General features: G+C 40.5%; 1 protein-coding gene and 1 long non-coding RNA gene across 4 annotated transcripts in view; one reads left to right on the top strand and one right to left on the bottom strand.

The window, feature by feature from the left end:
* The window catches only part of LOC141098929 (uncharacterized), a 40,246-nt gene extending 30,111 nt beyond the window's left edge, over window positions 1-10,135 (top strand). The window contains exon 2 of the long non-coding RNA XR_012234389.1: window positions 9,541-10,135. This is a non-coding gene — a long non-coding RNA (uncharacterized lncRNA). The remainder of the gene's footprint in view (window positions 1-9,540) is intronic.
* The window catches only part of MAPDA (N6-Methyl-AMP deaminase), a 72,333-nt gene that overhangs the window by 13,481 nt on the left and 43,359 nt on the right, over window positions 1-15,493 (bottom strand). For all 3 annotated transcript variants that reach the window (XM_073586937.1, XM_073586938.1, XM_073586939.1), the window contains 2 exons: window positions 2,741-2,821; window positions 2,039-2,165 (listed from right to left, as the gene is read on the bottom strand). In XM_073586937.1, coding sequence (XP_073443038.1) covers window positions 2,039-2,165; window positions 2,741-2,821 — 208 coding nt within the window. The remainder of the gene's footprint in view (window positions 1-2,038; window positions 2,166-2,740; window positions 2,822-15,493) is intronic.

Below are 15,493 nucleotides of genomic sequence, written 5' to 3'. Positions count from 1 at the left end.
GGATGTTTAAAGTTTTGGAAATCATTTTGTATCTAAATGCGGCTTTAAACTTCTCCACAAAAGTATCACAGACCTGCCTGTTGTGTTCCTTGGTCTTCATGATGCTCTGTGTGCTTCAAACAGAACCCTGAGACTATCACAGAGCAGGTGCATTTATATGGAGACTTGATTACACACAGGTGGATTATATTTATCATCATTAGTCATTTAGGATAACATTGGATCATTCAGAGATCCACAATGAACTTCTGGAGTGAGTTTGCTGCACTGAAAGTAAAGGGGCCGAATAATATTGCACTCCCCACTTTTCAATTTTTGAATTTCCACAAAAATTTAAAATAACCAATAAATTTCATTCAACTTCACAATTGTGTCCCACTTGTTGATTCTTCACCAAAAGTTTACATTTGGTATCTTTATGTTTGAAGCATGATATGTGGGAAAAGGTTGACAAGTTTCAGGGGGCCGAATACTTTCGCAAGGCACTGTAATAATTGCGTCCTTCTTATAGGGCATATCAACTATCCAGACAATCAATCGGACATAGAATCATCTGATTTTGCTAAAGGCTGCAAGTTCTTATTCACAATTCAGGACAACTACCTCTCTCAGCTGGTAGATAAACCAACCAGGGGAGGTAATCTGCTGGATCTAGTCCTGTCAAAACAGACGAGATTCAATTTTAGATCTTCAGGTCTGGGAGTATTTGGGATACAGAGATCATAATATGGTAAATTTCAATGTAATTTTCAATTAAACGGGGAAATGCAAAGCCTGGAACTTTAGGAAAGATGATCTCAACAAATTAAGAAAAGAGCTTAATCGTTTAGACTGCAACCATGTCATAATAACTGGGGATACCAACCATAAATGGGGTGTTTAAGGATATACTGCGGGAATCCTGTAGAAAACGTATACCCTCTGCTATTAAAATGTCCACATATAAAAAGAAGCCATTATGGATAAATAAGACAGTACAAAAGTTAAATAAGAAAAGCAAAAATAATTCAAAATCAGTGGTTAGCACTTCAGCCTTGCAGCACTGGGGTCCTGAGTTCAAATCCCACCAAGGACAATATCTGCAAGGAGTCTGTATGTTCTCCCCGTGTTTGCGTGGGTTTCCTCCCACACTCCAAAGACATACTGATAGGGATTCTAGAGTGTAAGCTCTAATGGGGACAGTGATGATAATGTCTGTAACGCGCTGTGGAATTAATGGCGCTATATAAATGATTAAAATAAATAAAAATAAATAAAATCTTGAAATCTTGAAGGCCGAGAATACAGAAATTCCAAAAAAAAACAAAACAACTGATAGTGTCAACAATAACAACAAGATAATTATAGAAAACAAAGAAAAGGCTGATATTAACCCCTTACTGACATCGGGCGTAATAGTTCACCAATGTCAATATCCCCGGCTTTGATGAGCCCACATCAAAGCCGGGACATGTCAGCTGTTTTGAACAGCTGACATGTGGCCGCAATAGCCGCAAGCGGAATCGTGATCCCCCGCGGCTATTAAATAGGTAAATACCGCTGTCAATATCACAAGCAGCACAACCTGTTCACCTGGGGCAAGGTGCTGCCAATAACAATAATTTTTTTGCCAGCATAAATGATCCGATCAGCCAGCGAACAAATGTTTTGCTTGTTCATCAGGTGATCTTTGGCATTTTTGTATGGTTTACCTTGTCCAATTTTGGAACCATGTTGAGCAAGGTGAAAAAAGTGTCTAAACCTTAAAATAAAAACATTGAAAGGCATGGAAACAGATAATATTGTTCTAGATGACAATCTGTAGTATGATTTACACCGATCATGAAAACCCTCATCTACATCGTAATATAATCACTGTAGATCTGTCATGAAAATGGCAAAATGTATCGTACAGTACTATTAATTGATCTACACAGCATATCATTAATGGCACATGAAGCAACAAGAAACTGGCACATAAAGCAATAATAATACTTAACCATCATACGATATAGCGGTATAAGCCGTTTAAATATACAAAAGCAGAACGAATACCTACCCATGGGTATGCGATGTTCCTTAACCACTTCAACAATTTTTGGAGAGTTACAGAGGAAAGTCCCGTGTCCTATTCTGTCTGGTGGAAGTCCAAGTAGAAGCATAGTCTCCTCTTCTTGACTGGCCACCTATAATCAATGAGTTGCCTATATATCAGGAATCGGCATCAATCATTCTACCTCAGTCCAATTACACACTTAAAATATTGCTGCCTGTCGTTTGGAAATATGAGTTATATGGCCTGGTTTTTGGGTGGAGGTCTACTTATCGAATGCTGTAACACTTTCAGGATAAAGACCTTTTCATTCTTTAGGAATTATGATACATTCTTATAGTATAAAATAAAAAATAAAATCAAAACATTTGACTTCCTTTTTCTGCAACCAAGTTCCTAGCAAAATACCCTTAATTGTGGTAACACAATGTAACCATTATCTTGCAATGTTTTTGTTGGAAATTGGACAAAACTGCAATAGAGATACTTTTATAATTTACATTAATTTTACAAATACTTAAATATTTTTTACCTAAATATAATCCTATTTATCTTGTATATATAACATCACATCAACAGCTTGTGCCATTAATTCAGTCTGAGCTCACTGATTGGCTGCAGCGCTGTCAACATGATATCAGCACTTCAATATACAGAAATCTAGACTACACATACACACATCGATCATATCGTGAATATATGAAATACCTCTGACAAATGAAGAGCTAGTTTGAGGCCAGATCTTCTAGCTTCAGTGAGCGGATCCATGAAGTCTTTTCCGTGTCCAACCTAAAATCATCAAAGTCATCATTATCGTTCCACAACCAGTCTACTGAAATACAAGTTACACAACTGCAACTCTACGCAAATAAGAAAACGTTCCCAATTTGATATATTCTTCTGGATTCAAAAAGGTTTCCTATAGTTTTATACAGTTCTATCTTAAAAAGTTTTTCTTGTTTGTTTTTCTTTGTAAGGAAATGAGCCATACTTACCCGCTGTCCCCCTCAATCACGGACTGCAGGGTTGGGAGATAACCAAATCCAGCTTATCACAAAGGTTCGAAATTAGGTTAAACTTGTCTGATGGCAACTAAAGACACCCATACACATGAGTTGGCTATTCGGTTTGTCTGACCCGTGACCATCTTGCCCGACTTTCCCACACACCGTAGCGCTTGCTCTGCCAAGCACTCCTGGGTTCTCTATTAGGCCGGCGTCACACTACCTTAGAATATGGGCGAGTGCTATGCGAGAAAACATCGCATAGCACTCGGCCCAGTGTTAACCTATGGGGCAGCTCACATCACCGCTTCTTTTCTCGGGCGTATTCAGTGTGCGCATAAAATCGCAGCATGCTGCGATTGTCACTGAGACTCGGCCGAGACTCGCCAATGCAAGCCTATGGGTCCGAGAAAAGAAACTGCACAGCACTCGCATGGTCCGGGTGTCCTTTGAAAAGTCGGCAAGTCATGTGTAATATCATATGGACAGGGATCTCCGGTATGGAAGTTAGGGTAAATCCCTCAGAGCTCTGATTCTCACCTCAGGCTTCTATTAAAGGGATCATTGGTATGGAAGTCATGGCAAATCCACTCAGCGCTCTGGTTCTGACGCCAGGCTGACGGGATGATGTGGGATATTATGGGTAGCAGTCCGGTAGCTCTGGCTGACGGGATGATGTGGGATATTAGTGGTAGTTGTCCGGTGGCTCTGGCTGATGGGATGATGTGGGACATTAGGGGTAGTAGTCCAGTGGCTCTGGCTGACGGGATGATGTGGGATATTATGGGTAGTTGTCTGGTAGCTCTGGCTGATGGGAAGATGTGGGATATTGTAGTGAATGTGGCCATGCGGAATGGGCGGGGCTCTACACTCAGCTTTATATACATAGATATAATCATTATAATTTTTTAGTTAGTTACTATGCCCGGGCAGTGTGTGTATATATATATATATATATATATATATATATACACACACACACATATATACATACACACACACACACTGTATATATACACATGCATTATATGCAAGGTTTTCACCTCACGGGGCACACCTGTGATGTGAAAACCATTTCCAGTGACTACCTCTTGAAGCTCATCAAGAGAATGCCAAGAGTGTGCAAAGCAGTAATCAAAGCAAAAGGTGGCTACTTTGAAGGACCTAGAATATAAGACATATTTTCAGTTGTGTCACACTTTTTTGTTAATTATATAAATCCACATGTGTTAATTCATTGTTTTGATGCCTTCAGAGTGAATCTACAATTTTCAAAGTTATGAAAATAAAGAAAACTCTTTGAATGAGAAGGTGTGTCCAAACTTTTGGTCTGTACATGCGGCATATACCAAGGTGATGCACTTTCCCCATTGCTGTTCTGCATAGGCTTGAACCCCCTCAGTCAGATAATTACAGTCTGGCTATGGATACAAGTTCAAGAGGGGAAGCACCATCAGCCATTTCCTCTACATGGATGACATCAAGCTGTATGTGAAAAATAAACGACACACGAATTCATTGATCCACCTGACAAGGATCTACTGTACAGTGAAGACATCGGGATGTCCTTTAGACTGGAGAAGTGCGGCCGGTTGGTAATAAAGAGAGGCAGGGTAGTCAAGACTGATGGAGTGGAAATACCAGCAGGGCACATAGCAGATGTAGATACATGCTACAAGTACCTCAGCATCCCACATGGATACGTTAACCAAGATGAGGAGGCAAGGAAAGCGGCAACATCCAAATACCATCAAAGGGTAAGACAGGTCCTGAAGAGCCAGCTCAATGGGAAGAATAAAATCCGTGCCATCAATACATATGCCCTGCCAGTTATCAGATACCCTGCTGGCATAGTGTGCTGGCCAAAAGAAGAGATGAAAGCTGAAGATGTGAAGACACAAAAGCTCATCACAATGCATGGAGGTCTCCACCCTAAGTCTAACACCCAAAGATTACATACAAACAGAATGGAGGGTGGTCGAGGCTTGATAAGCATCCAAGCCACCATCACGGATTAAACAAGGATTATCCAGGAATACATCAGAAAAATGGCACCAAAAGATGAGATGCTGAGAGAAAGCCTAAAGCATCAACAACAACAGATCTGGAAGGAAGTAAAGAAACATGAAGCACCACGGCAAGACAAGCCGCTGCATGGGATGTACCATCGACAGATAATGGAGGTGGCAGACATGGAGAAATCCTACCAATGGCTGGAGAAAGCTGGACTTCGAGACAGCACAGAGGAACTAATCATAGCGGCACAAGAGCAAGCACTAAGTACCAAATCCATAGAAGCAGGAATATACCACACAAGACAAGACCCAAGGAACAGACTATGCAAAGGAACCTCAGAAACCGTCCAACACGTAGTGTCAGGATGCAAAATGCAAGCAGGAACAGTGTATATTGAACGCTACAACCCAGTAGCGGGAATTGTATACAGGAACATCTGCACAGCGTATGGGCTAAGTCCAGGTGGGGAGACCCCAGAAAAAGTGGTGGAGAATGAAAAGGCTAAAATCCTGTGTGACTTCAAGATCCAGATGGATAAGCAGGTGTTGGCTAACCAACCAGACATTGTGATAGTAGACGAGGATCAGAAGACAGCAATGATAATAGATGTGGCAGTGCCAAGTGACAGCAACATCAGGAAGAAGGAATAAGAGAAGTTGGAGAAATACAAAGAAGATGTGGAAGGTGAAGGCAACAATGATTCCAGTGGTGATAGGAGCACTTGGAGCAGTGACCCCCCCAAGTTGGAAAAATGGCTATAACAGATCCCAGGAGCAAAATCTGTACTCTCTGTCCAGAAAAGCGCAATGCTGGGAACAACTAAGATCCTGTGCAGAATCCTCACACTCCCAGGCCTCTGGTAGAGGACCCGAGAATGAGGAAGGGCAAAAAATTCATATGGCGTTTACAGTAAAATCGCAGAGACAGTTTAGAATAGATAGAATGCATAGATATATATAGAGGTCAGTGATATACATAATATATTATATATACACACACACACTGTATAAAGCAATTCATGTTCCTCGTTCTGTAAAATCACAGCAGGAGCTGACAGGATAGAAGAGATGGATTACATACAGTAAATACAAATAGAATAGCTAGATATATAGATGTCTGTGATAAGTACAATTAGTGCAGTGTGTGTGCACCTTAGGCTAATTTCACATTTTGCGCTTTTCCATGCGTTTGTGTTTTTTATGCGCATTTGTTCTCTAGGGGTTAAAACCAGTGTCTACACATTTTTACGCCAAAACCGCATGCGCACGAAAACGCAGACGAACGCATGTCCATGTGCACGCCTGCGTTCCCATAGACTGTAATGCGTTATTTTGTCGCATTCCATGCGCAAGCATGCGCATTCTGTTTTTTTACGCCTTTCGGCGGCCCCAAAAATGCAGCAGGTTGCGTCTGGCGCGCCTAGGCGCACACCCTGAAAAAACGCATATGAACGCGTGCAAACGCAAGACCATGCGCTCGCCATGTTAAACATAGGTACGCATGATGCATGCACATGGACGCGCACGATGTGCTACGCAAAAAAACCCTAACGTGAAACCAGCCTTACTGTGCATGTATTCAATAAAATTTTTCTTGGAAAAAAATGGCATGGTCTCACATGCAATTTTCGTAACCAGCAGAGGAAAAACCGACAGCTGGGGGCTGATGTTTATAGCTTGGGAAGTGGGTAATACCCATGGAGCTTCCTAGGCTATTAATATCAGCTCACAGCTGTATAATTAGCCTTTACTGGCTATTAAAATGGAGGACCTCAAAAAAATGAAGTGGGTCCCCCCATTATTAATAACCAGCAAACACTACGCAGACAGCTGTGGGCTGATATTAATAGCCTAGAAAGGGGCCATGGATACTGCTACCCAGGCTAAAAACATCTCTGGCACTTAGCCTCACTCTTCCCAATTGCCCTGTAGCGGTGGCAAGTGGGGTGATAGTTGGGGGGGTTGAAGTCACCTTTGTATTGTCAGGTGACATTAAGCCCCGAGGTTAGTAATGGAGAGGCGTCAATAAGACACCCCCATTACTAACCCCATAGTCACATTGTAAGAAAACACAGACAAAAAAAAAAAGGAAATTCTGGCAATTAAAATTTATTTATTGCCTTCTCATGTTTGCCTTTTTGGTTGACCATAATAATTTTAGATTTTGATAGATCAGATGTTTACAAATGTTGTCTAACCGAATATGCTTATTGATTTTAATTTTTTTTTTTAAAGGGACTATGCAGATCATACAATTGGTGACCTATTCACACCCAGCACCCCACAGCTCTGTTGAAATGTTCTGCAACAACCAGATATTTTTTCTATCTCCCATTCACTTATATCTGAGATAAGGTGCATTCCTCAGCAATGGCCACTAAACAATTCATATTGTAGAAGATTTCAGCTTGCTGGTGGCGGCCCGGCCAGAGTGTCAGACCCCCACCAATCTTATATTGTTGACCTATCCTGTAGATACGGTAGGTCAGGAATTGTTTAGTCTGGCAATCTTATTATTCTTTATTATTACTGTACTTTTCACTTTTTTCCAGTCTTCAGTGTCAGCCAGTGTCCGATAAATGCTGCCCGTACATCGGACAGCATGCATCACATAAAGTTCCCTTTATTGTTAAACCAAATACCAACAGAAATTAAACTACCCAACTACATAATAAACTATTCCATCTTTATCAGGTAAAGTACAATAAAAACATACAATTAAAAAGCTGAAATAAAGGAGGGATTTTTCAGAGACAGAAGTGGTAATCAATCATATATACACATAATGAAAGATATAATATAACAAGACTAATATAAATATATACTGGTATACACACTCTCATAAAGAATTTTACAAAGTGCAGAATATATCAGGAGATGGATGGTTCCAATAACCAAGCAATAAATACGGCAGATGCCACAGCGCCACCTAGTGGTTTAAAGGTGATAGTATTATTTAGGGGAAAATAATGTCCTTATAGATCATATATAGACATATATTACATGAACAGCATTCCGTCCTGTTTTCTTACTTGATCAAGATACTTGGTGTTTATACCTCCACCAGCTGCATAATACCCATGGAAGACTTTATGTAGCACTGGTCTGCACTTTACTTTATACTTACCTCATCTTCCATGGATATTGTACAGTGGTTGTTATATATGCTCTGACTACATTATATATTTTCTTTTGGGTATGTTCAGCTTTTGCTCTGTGTCTCTTTATTAAATAGTGGTATGAATCACTTGTTGCACAATATTTTATTAATAAGCAAACAATAATTATATTCATTTTTTATTTATTTATTTATTGATGTATACGGTGCAGTGAGTGTTTTATACATACACATCTTAACTTAGGGGAAAATAATGTCCCTGTAGATCCCCTAAATAATACTATCACCTTTCCACCACTAGATGGCGCTGTAGCATCTGCCGTATTGCTTGGTTATTGTAACCATCTCCTGATATATTCTGCACTTTGTAAAATTCCGTGTGTGTGTGTGTGTATGTATATATATCAATCAAGAAAAAGGGCAGCACTACCAAAATAATACAGCAATTTCAATAAGAAATAAAGAAAAGCATCATTTTACTCCAACCCTGGTTTGCTGAGTTCTTGCTGGATTTCCTTCTTGTTCTCCTATTGAAGGATTTACTCCTAATCCAGTCCGTGCAGGTACTTGATTACCAGGTGGGAAAGACCCATGAGTCTCATTGCTGCAGCTGGACACTGACTATATATATATATAGTCTTGTTATATTATATATTTCATAATGTTTATAATAGCATGGCCCGTGCAAGATTTTCACACATTGGTCGTCGGGGGCGCAGGCAATTTCATAAAAAGCAAGCTGCTCAAATGTAAATGTATTTCATGAGCTGATGAGCACAGACAGGTATTTATATATGTAGATTGGTAATACAATAAATGGTTTTGATAGGTAGAGGCCAATCAATGTTTTCCGTTTGAGGTGCCACCCGCAGGTCATTGTGTCTTTCTGCAGAAAATTAATGTTTAAACTGTATTTTGTGATCAAATCGTGAATGTGTGGTTTGTTTGGATCTTTTCTTGTTGAAGGGGGCAAGTTTACCTTTCAAATGGTGTATCGTGTATGTGTGGGTGCAGTATGAACGGAGATACAAATGAATCACCGAAAAACAGTGTGCAGAAATAGTAGAATCGATGATTACCACTTCTGTCCCTGAAAAATCCCCCCCTTTATTTCAGCTTTTTAATTGTATGTTTTTATTGGACTTTACCTAATAAAGATGGAATATTTCATACTCCCTTATATTGGTTAAACAGTGACTTGTATTCGTTTGAAGCATGTTGGCGTTACACATATATGTCTGGAACCATGAAGCTAGGAACCATGAAGCTGTATTTTTAATGATGTGTGAATAACGAAGTATCTGCTTGAATTATAGGCTCTGGATAGTAGACGTCTAATCTATGTTTTTCTGCTTTGTTTTTGTTTTTTAGCCACACTTGTCTTCAAAACCAGAGATATGATTTCCCACGTATGTACATTTCCATGATGCTGATAAAACCGGTTGTATCTGCTTGTGTTTTACGCATGGTCTCTGAAGCAAGATACAGCACCTATGCTTGTTTCCTGAATACTATCTCGCTCACCCTACCTTCTAGGACCAGATGGCACACAGGAGATAAGGCCACTTTGTCACAAAGTCCTTCTATGACACTAGGCAACAAGCTCGGGGGCCTCCACAAGGATAAGAGCGCAGGAATACATTCTGTCTCTGTTCTGCAAGAAGATACAGCATGGCTACATGGGCTACTATCTATCAGAAACATCTCACACTTATTTCAAAACAAAAAAGGTATTCTTGTAAAAGCTCTTCTATGTTTAGGTCAACCTAGAAAACAATGTACATGGCTCTGTGCTGGATCATAGATTTAGTTGTTTTTCTTGCTGTTAGAAAAAAAGAAATAATTGTTTTACAAATGTGTTATACATTTACATAATGGTTAACCCCTTAATCAACCCTTAAGTGGGTTCTGCGGGAATTTTAAAATATCCTAAATACTTATCATTAATAAATCAAAATCAAACCTGTTTAAGGAGGTAATTCATATATAGAGTTTAAATATCAGCCTGTCCGAGAAGGTGCCTGTGCAGTAGAAAGCTCCCCTGCTGTGACCTGGAGATAATCTACACCGTGTATTGCCACTCAGAAAGACAGCAGTGTGAGCAGTCTCTTCTTGCCACAGCATCCATGGTATCTACACTATTAGTTTCAACGGTTTTATTGAAAAGGAAACATAAAACATGAAATACATTCATATTAGAGTACAAGGATCACCTCGCAGGGGGAAATATACAAGAAAATACACAATATGTCATACTTTATCCTTGACTTCGTAATCTAAATTTGTAGAAATTTGTAGAAGAACAATTATAACACGACTAATCTAGTCTTAACGAGGTGGGGAGGGAGAGAGGGGAGTATGTAATAAGTGTCAATAGTATAGAGTAAATAGGTACTAGAGAGTTTGTTTTAGAGACTATAATTGTAAGAGACAACTACCATGTCAGTCCGCTATGTGGATAAAGATATCCTGGAAAGGTCATCATCCCCATAAGCCTGAATCCAAGGGTCCCAGATATTTCGAAAAGCGTCGAGTGCATCAGATCTGATGGCTTCTATTTTCTCGTATAACATCAAATTAACCCTTCTCTTCACCTGCGTTATTGATAGCATACTAGTCTTCCATCTGCTAGCTATGTGGTTTCTCGTTGCCATAGCAATAAAGTCAATAAGACGGCAAGTCCCATTATTAGCATTGATTGGTCTGTCTCCCAGTAGTAGTACTGATGGCGACAGAAGCAATTTCTTACCCAATATATTGTAAATTAGTTTTACCACATCTTTCCAGAGAGACTTTACCATCGGGCATGTCCACCATATGTGGAGGGTATATCCCCACTATCCGTGCACCCTCTAAAACAACCGCCAGGGACTGAATGGTAGATATTGTGCAGGAAGCTAGGTACGTAGCGAATCCTATGGAACAGTTTAAGAGATGTTTCGGTGAGTGAAACTTGATTGCTACCCCTCGTTATATTCTCGTAACACCTGTACCACCTTTGAGGTGTGAGGGAGATTTGTAGGTCTGCTTCCCATTGCTCCATAGATTTCAGTTTAGAGCCGTCTCTAGGTTGATTAAATGTAGAATAGAGTTGGGATATAAGGCCATTACCCAGGGTTCATATAAACATTTTAACTCGTACGTTGTAGGTTTTATGTTTGGTGAGCCTACTGTTAGGTTTTGCAGAAAGTGGAAAATTTGTTCCAGTCTGAAAGCCTCAGACCTCGGGACTTGATATTTCGCGACAAACTCTTGTTTTGACATTAGTTTAAAAGTGAGTCGATAAATTCTGCAGCCTAGTTATTTTATTCTGGTGCCACCACGAGTGGTTCCAAGACGTAATTCCTGGCAGAAATATGGGGTTATTAAACAAGTTTAAAAGTGGGAGGTGTGAGATTGTAGTGCGAATTGGAATCTGTTCGCTCTCCCGAGACTTCGGTAAGGGTCCTGTGGCCCAGATTAGGCTCTCCAAGGAATAAGGTGCTATCTGTGAGTTTTCTATTTGCGGCCAGATGGGAGTGTGTTGTTCTGCGTTGACCCCTGCCAGCTGGGCATTCTGGGCCGCCCTGTAATAAAGAGTAAAGTTTGGCAGAGAGACTCCTCCCTGTCTTTTATGTCTGAACAAAATTTGCTGAGAGATACGGGGCTTTTTATTATTCCAGTTAAAACGTGTTATGTGCGACATTATCATTTTGAAAGTCATCAGAGGCACTCGAGTGGGCAGAGATCGAAACAAATATAGGAATTGAGGCAAAGTGACCGTTTTAATCGAATGGACTCTTCCTAAAAAAGAGAGAGACAGGGAGGACCATTTTGATAAAAATTGTGTTCGTTTTTGGAGAAGAGGGGTGTAGTTATGCTTAAATAACGTGGATTTGGATAGTGTAAGGTTTATTCCTAGGTAGGTGATATAGCGCTTCGCATTGCAGAAATGGAAGTTCTCTAATACTGAGGTTTGTTCAGTAGGGGAAGTATTAAGGAACATGATTTCTGATTTATCAACGTTAACCTTCAAACCAGAAATGTCCTCAAAGTGTTTAAATGTATTTATAAGATTAGGCAGGGACACATGTGGGTTCGTCAGAGTCAAAAGAAGATCGTTGGCAAACAGACTGACCTTGTATTCATGTTTACCTATAGTTTGGCCTGTGATATCGGGGTGTAGGCGGATCTTCTGCGCCAATGGTTCCATTACCATAGCGAATAGAGCTGGAGACAAGGGGCAACCCTGCCTAGTTCCCCTATGAATAACTATTGGTTCTGGAGAAGTTGAGGGTAGTTTTAAATACGCTACTGGGTTATTGTAGAGGAGTTTGAGTGAGTTGATTAATTGTTGCGATATCCCCAATTTGTGCATTATATTAAATATATATGACCATGTGACGGTAACAAAAGCTTTTTCTATATATAAAGCAAGTATAGTTAAAGGGGTTTTACGTTTGTTGGCGCTATGAATAAGATTTAGGTTTTTACGTATATTATCTGGGGCCTGCCTAGTTGGAATGAATCCATCCTGATCCCTGTGAATAAGGCTAGGTAGGCATTTATTAATCCTGTTGGCTATTAAGAAGGAAAAGATCTTGAGGTCCACATTCAAGAGGGATATTGGCCTATAGTTTTTCGTGAATAACGGGTCTCTCCCTTGTTTTGGGATAACAGTGATATGTGCTGTGCAAAATTCCGGCGGCATTGTTTGGCCTGTTAGTATGTTATTGCAGTACATTTGAATATGTTTAAGCAAGATATTTGAGAATTTTTTATAGTGTAGTGCGGTCAATCCATCGGGTCCCGGAGCTTTCCCAACTTTTAGGCGGCTTATTGTGGATGTGATTTCCTCTTCGGAGATAGGAGAGTGTAATGTGGCAGCGTAAGTCGGGGTTAGGGAAGGTAGTGGCACATTAGATAAAAAGTCCTCCAGTTTGGGCAATGAGAAATTTGCACTATCAGTGTATAATTTTTGGTAGTAACTTTGAAACGTTTTATAGATTTTATTAGGATTAAAGGTAGTTTGGGACTGTTCGTCTTTTATAGAAAAAATAGAGTTTATTCGCTCTTTCTGTTTTAATTTTCAAGCAAGCATTCGGTCCATTTTATTAGAGAATCGATAAAATGTCACTTGCGTCCACCTAATTGCTCTTTCTGTGCGGGTCATTAGCAAAGTGTTTAGCTTTAGTTTTAAATCATAAATTTGCTTAGTTAAGTATAATGAGGGGTGTAGCTGGTTGGCGGTTTCTAATTTATAGAGTTCGTTCTCGAGAATCAGTTGCTCCTGAAGACTATTTTTCTTTTTTTGGGATGCTATCCTAATGAGTACGCCAGTGATATATTTTTTATGGGCCATCCACACATTACCCATAGAGGTGTCAGGGGTAATATTAGAGAGTAAAAAGGCATTAAGCTCCTGTTTAACCAGTAGTCGAGTCTGAGGATCGGACAATAAGGATTCATTCAATCTCCATGTGTACAGACGTGTATTCGCTACGCCCAGTTTAAATACAGAGAGCACACCATCATGGTCAGACCATGAAGAAAGGACATGCCTGGAATACATCAGTGATGGTATATTTTCTGAGTTGGTGAGAACCCAGTCTATCCTGGAGTATGAATGAAAAACCCTAGAAAAAGATGTGTAACCTCTTGACTGTCTATGGGATTCTCTCCATGTATTAACCAAATGATGAGTTTGGAGGATATTTTCAAGTATAACTTTATCCTTCCTTGACATGTCGGACCTCTTATTATTGGAGCTATCAAGGGTTGGGTTTAAGATCAAGTTAAAATCACCCCCCCATATGATAGTATCATAGGAGATGGACCTTAGGGATTTTGCAATAGATTTAATTGTTTTCATTTGTAATGTCGGAGGTGCATATCAATTAGTAAGACAGAGTCGCTTCTCCTGTACCGTGCCCCAAAGGATTATGTATCTACCCTCTGTGTCCACAGTCATACCTTCCTGCAAAAATGGGAAAGAATTATGGAGCAGTATGGCGACTCCTTTCGTTTTTTTATCATGAGAGGCAAGAAAAAAATCTCGAGTAAAGCTTATGGAAAAATTTAGGGGATGAGTTATTGGAAAAATGAGTTTCCTGCAGGAATAGCACATCAGGGGAATGTTTCAGGTAGTCAATAAAGGCGCGGTTTCTTTTTATCGGAGAATTGAACCCCCTAACATTGTGTGAAAGTGTCTTAAGCATTTGGTTTAATTAAATAGGTCTAAATAAATCTCTAGCATAATAACATCCAGGGTGGATAGCTTCACGTCGGTTATCAATCTAGGAACATGTTTATAAGACATCAGCACTCTTTTAGTGGAAAGGAGGGAGCGGAGGTAACAAAAACTATAATAACAAATGAAATGGTCACAACCAATGACCGGTATGCGGGCTAGAGTGTGCCAGCCCATTATTAGTAGGGCCAGAAGCAGCAACAGCCCAAAATGGAGTGGCATACTTACTCCAGGGGCACAACGCTCAACAACAAGAAAAGAGAAAACAATATTATATGTAAATTGTCATAAATCACATCAAATAGTAATACTTATCAGAACAATGTCCCAGCATTTCATTTGCTCTTTGAATCTGTTCCAGCACAATCGCCGGTAGCGGTCTCAAGAAGTATCTACACTATTAGATCTGATAGACAAGAAGACAACTCTCAACCCTACATTAGTACCAGTAGCATAGCTACTGGGGGGGGCAGAGGGGGCCGTTGCCCCGGGCCCAGTCATATGCAGGGGTCCACTGGGAGACAGGGCCAGTATCTGAGGTGTCATGGAGAGTGCAGCACAATGCCGGCTCCCCTGTCTGACAGACTGCACAGCGGCTGGTTGCAGAGCCAGAGTCTCAGTCCCTGCAGTGTGCTGCTTTCTCACCCCAGAAGCTCCTTCCAGCAGCTGCAGTTACTTTCTCTCTGTGCAGGCTCATGCACGCTGGGTCCTAGTGTCCTTCTCACATTAATCTGGACACTTCCTGGTCCTGCCTCACTGTGCCTGGAAGCTTCATTGGTAAGTGGGGATGCAATTGATTAGATTCATTTAGTTTGGGCATGTCATGGTCACTGTGGGTTGAATGGGGGTATTATGAGGGGGGGCTAGGGCACTGGGGGAGTGAATGTGAGAGGATGGGGTATTATGGGGGCTAAAGAGGGGAACAGGGCACTGGGGGTTAATGTGAGACAATGGGGTATTATGGGGAGAGGAAACGACACTGGGGGTGAATGAGAGGATGGGGTATTATGGAGAGAGGGACGGCACTGGGGGTGAATGTGAGAGGATGGGGTATTATGGGGGCTGAAGAGGGGAACAGGGCACTGGGGGATTAAT

This window comes from Dendrobates tinctorius, unplaced genomic scaffold, assembly GCF_039654945.1.
Source record: "Dendrobates tinctorius isolate UK_male_01 unplaced genomic scaffold, ASM3965494v1 ptg000097l, whole genome shotgun sequence".
NCBI lineage: Eukaryota > Metazoa > Chordata > Amphibia > Anura > Dendrobatidae > Dendrobates > Dendrobates tinctorius.
Note: the sequence above shows the minus strand (reverse complement) of the source record. Positions and strands in the feature narration are given on the sequence as shown.